The 1,983-nt window shown below is 44.3% G+C and overlaps 1 protein-coding gene across 1 annotated transcript; it reads right to left on the minus strand.

Annotated features, from left to right (window-relative positions):
* Positions 1-232: 232 nt before the first annotated feature.
* Positions 233-1,973, minus strand: LOC103617314 (histone H2A.Z). The gene is made up of 4 exons (XM_008635596.1): positions 1,848-1,973; positions 1,355-1,468; positions 778-907; positions 233-626 (listed from the first exon to the last, which is right to left on the minus strand). Exons 1-4 carry the CDS (start codon positions 1,971-1,973, stop codon positions 565-567), a joined length of 432 nt encoding a protein of 143 aa, XP_008633818.1. The 3' UTR covers positions 233-564.
* Between the last annotated feature and the right edge of the window lie 10 nt (positions 1,974-1,983).

Below are 1,983 nucleotides of genomic sequence, written 5' to 3' on the forward strand. Positions count from 1 at the left end.
GACAACTTCAGCACACATCACAGCAGGTTCAGCTGGGAAGAAATGTAGCTTTACAGGACAAAGCCCTGTGCCCTTTTTTACTGCATTTATTTACTAACGGCAGTATTCGCAGGCTGCAATTCGAGATGCCCCAAACCCAGAAGAAAGGGTTGTTAGTTACATGCTCTTGGAACAACTTCAAGAGCTGCACAGTGGAGACCACATATTTTCCAGTTAGTGGAAAAGAGACAAATCACTCTTGACATAACATTTATTATTTCCACTCTAGTAGATGAAAAGTCTGTACAAAACCAAACATTTCCTTTACTTAAACCAATCTAAAAACAGTCAGCTCAATTACAACCCACTACAAACACAATAGCTTCTTTGAAGCCATGGTAACACTTAAATATGGTTAAGACTTCAATGCAGAAATTTGGTTTGTTAGAAAGCTCAAGGGAGCTTTAGCTTCTCAAAGTTAAAAAAAGGCAAAATCGTGTTTCACAGATACAGTCCACTGGAATCACCAACACTGGACAAATTAAGTACTTCAAGTCCTGAGATAACAAGGAATCCTGGTATCCTTTAGACAGTCTTCTGTTGTCCTTTCTTGCCAATGAGGGACTTGTGGATATGTGGTATTACACCTAAGAAAGAACAACAATTAAGACCATGCTATTTCTTTTCAATGATTTCCTTAAACTTCATGCTTCAAATGAAATGACAGTACTAAGGAACTTCAAATCTGTGACAGTTCATGCCACCCAAGTACCCACAAACAGCAAGCAATTGACATACCACCACCAGCAATTGTTGCCTTGATCAGAGAATCCAGCTCCTCATCTCCTCTAATGGCAAGCTGCAAGTGACGGGGAGTGATACGTTTCACCTTCAAGTCTTTGGATGCATTTCCTGCCAGCTCCAAGACCTGAGAAAGACCATTTTTCATCAGTTACACAATCAAGTGAGACCAACTGCACAGTCGTAGCTGTTTAATTCTCTGTTCCAAATACACTGTCACTGTTGGTGACACCAAGAGAGCACAATGAGTCTTTTGAAAAGGCTCCTCCTTTGGAGCTCTGAATTTAGTTTTCCCAATAATAGAGTGTTTTACAGCAGGTATGACATGCTGGAATAGCCCATTTTAGAAGTTTTTTCACACACTGCATTTTTCCTGCAAGTCACAGTGCAGGATCTGCACAAAATGCAAAGGATTTATATTTAATGGTCCTCTGATGATGCATGCACTTAAAACTGTCTCAAAGCACACACGGAGAGTTCACAACCCAGTCCAAACTGTCAGATACAGTAAGCTCTGGTCGTTATGCCATTTGGGAGTTGACCAACTTGCTTGCACTCCTTGCAGGAATTTTACCTCAGCTGTCAGGTACTCCAGGATTGCAGCACTATAGACAGCGGCTGTGGCTCCTACACGCCCATGGCTGGTTGTCCTAGACTTCAAGTGCCTATGGATGCGGCCAACAGGGAACTGGAAAATAAGAGATGAACAGGCTGTGACAACAGAAAGCCTCTGCACAAAACCACATCCGGGGCAGCAGAATCCCAGTGGCAGAAGCACAAGCTGCATTTCGAAACTTGAGAATCCAGCTAAGACACTACATGCCAAACTCACATCAGCAACTTCACAATTTTCAGCACAAGCAGTAGCAATTTGTGGCCATTATTTTCCCAGCTGCACAGATATGCAAATGTCTAAAACCGGCCGGATATTCTAAGGTCTGGTTTGCTATCCTTACATCATTCCAAACAACAGGCAGACAGCAGAGTGTGAAGGTTTCACACTGTACAGACCAACAGATGGAAGGCCAGCCTGACTGTCACTCATCCACGCCCCAGCCCCTGCTCACCTGCAATCCAGCCCGTTGAGAACGGGAAACTGCTTTGGTCTTGGTCTTCCCAGAGTCCTTCCCAGCTTTCCCGCCAGCCTGGCAACGCCAAGAGAAAAGCAGGAGCTGACATCCCCCACCGCGCATGCGCCCCACC

The sequence above is a fragment of the Corvus brachyrhynchos genome, unplaced genomic scaffold (assembly GCF_000691975.1).
Source record: "Corvus brachyrhynchos isolate BGI_N302 unplaced genomic scaffold, ASM69197v1 scaffold175, whole genome shotgun sequence".
Classification (NCBI taxonomy): Eukaryota; Metazoa; Chordata; class Aves; order Passeriformes; family Corvidae; genus Corvus; species Corvus brachyrhynchos.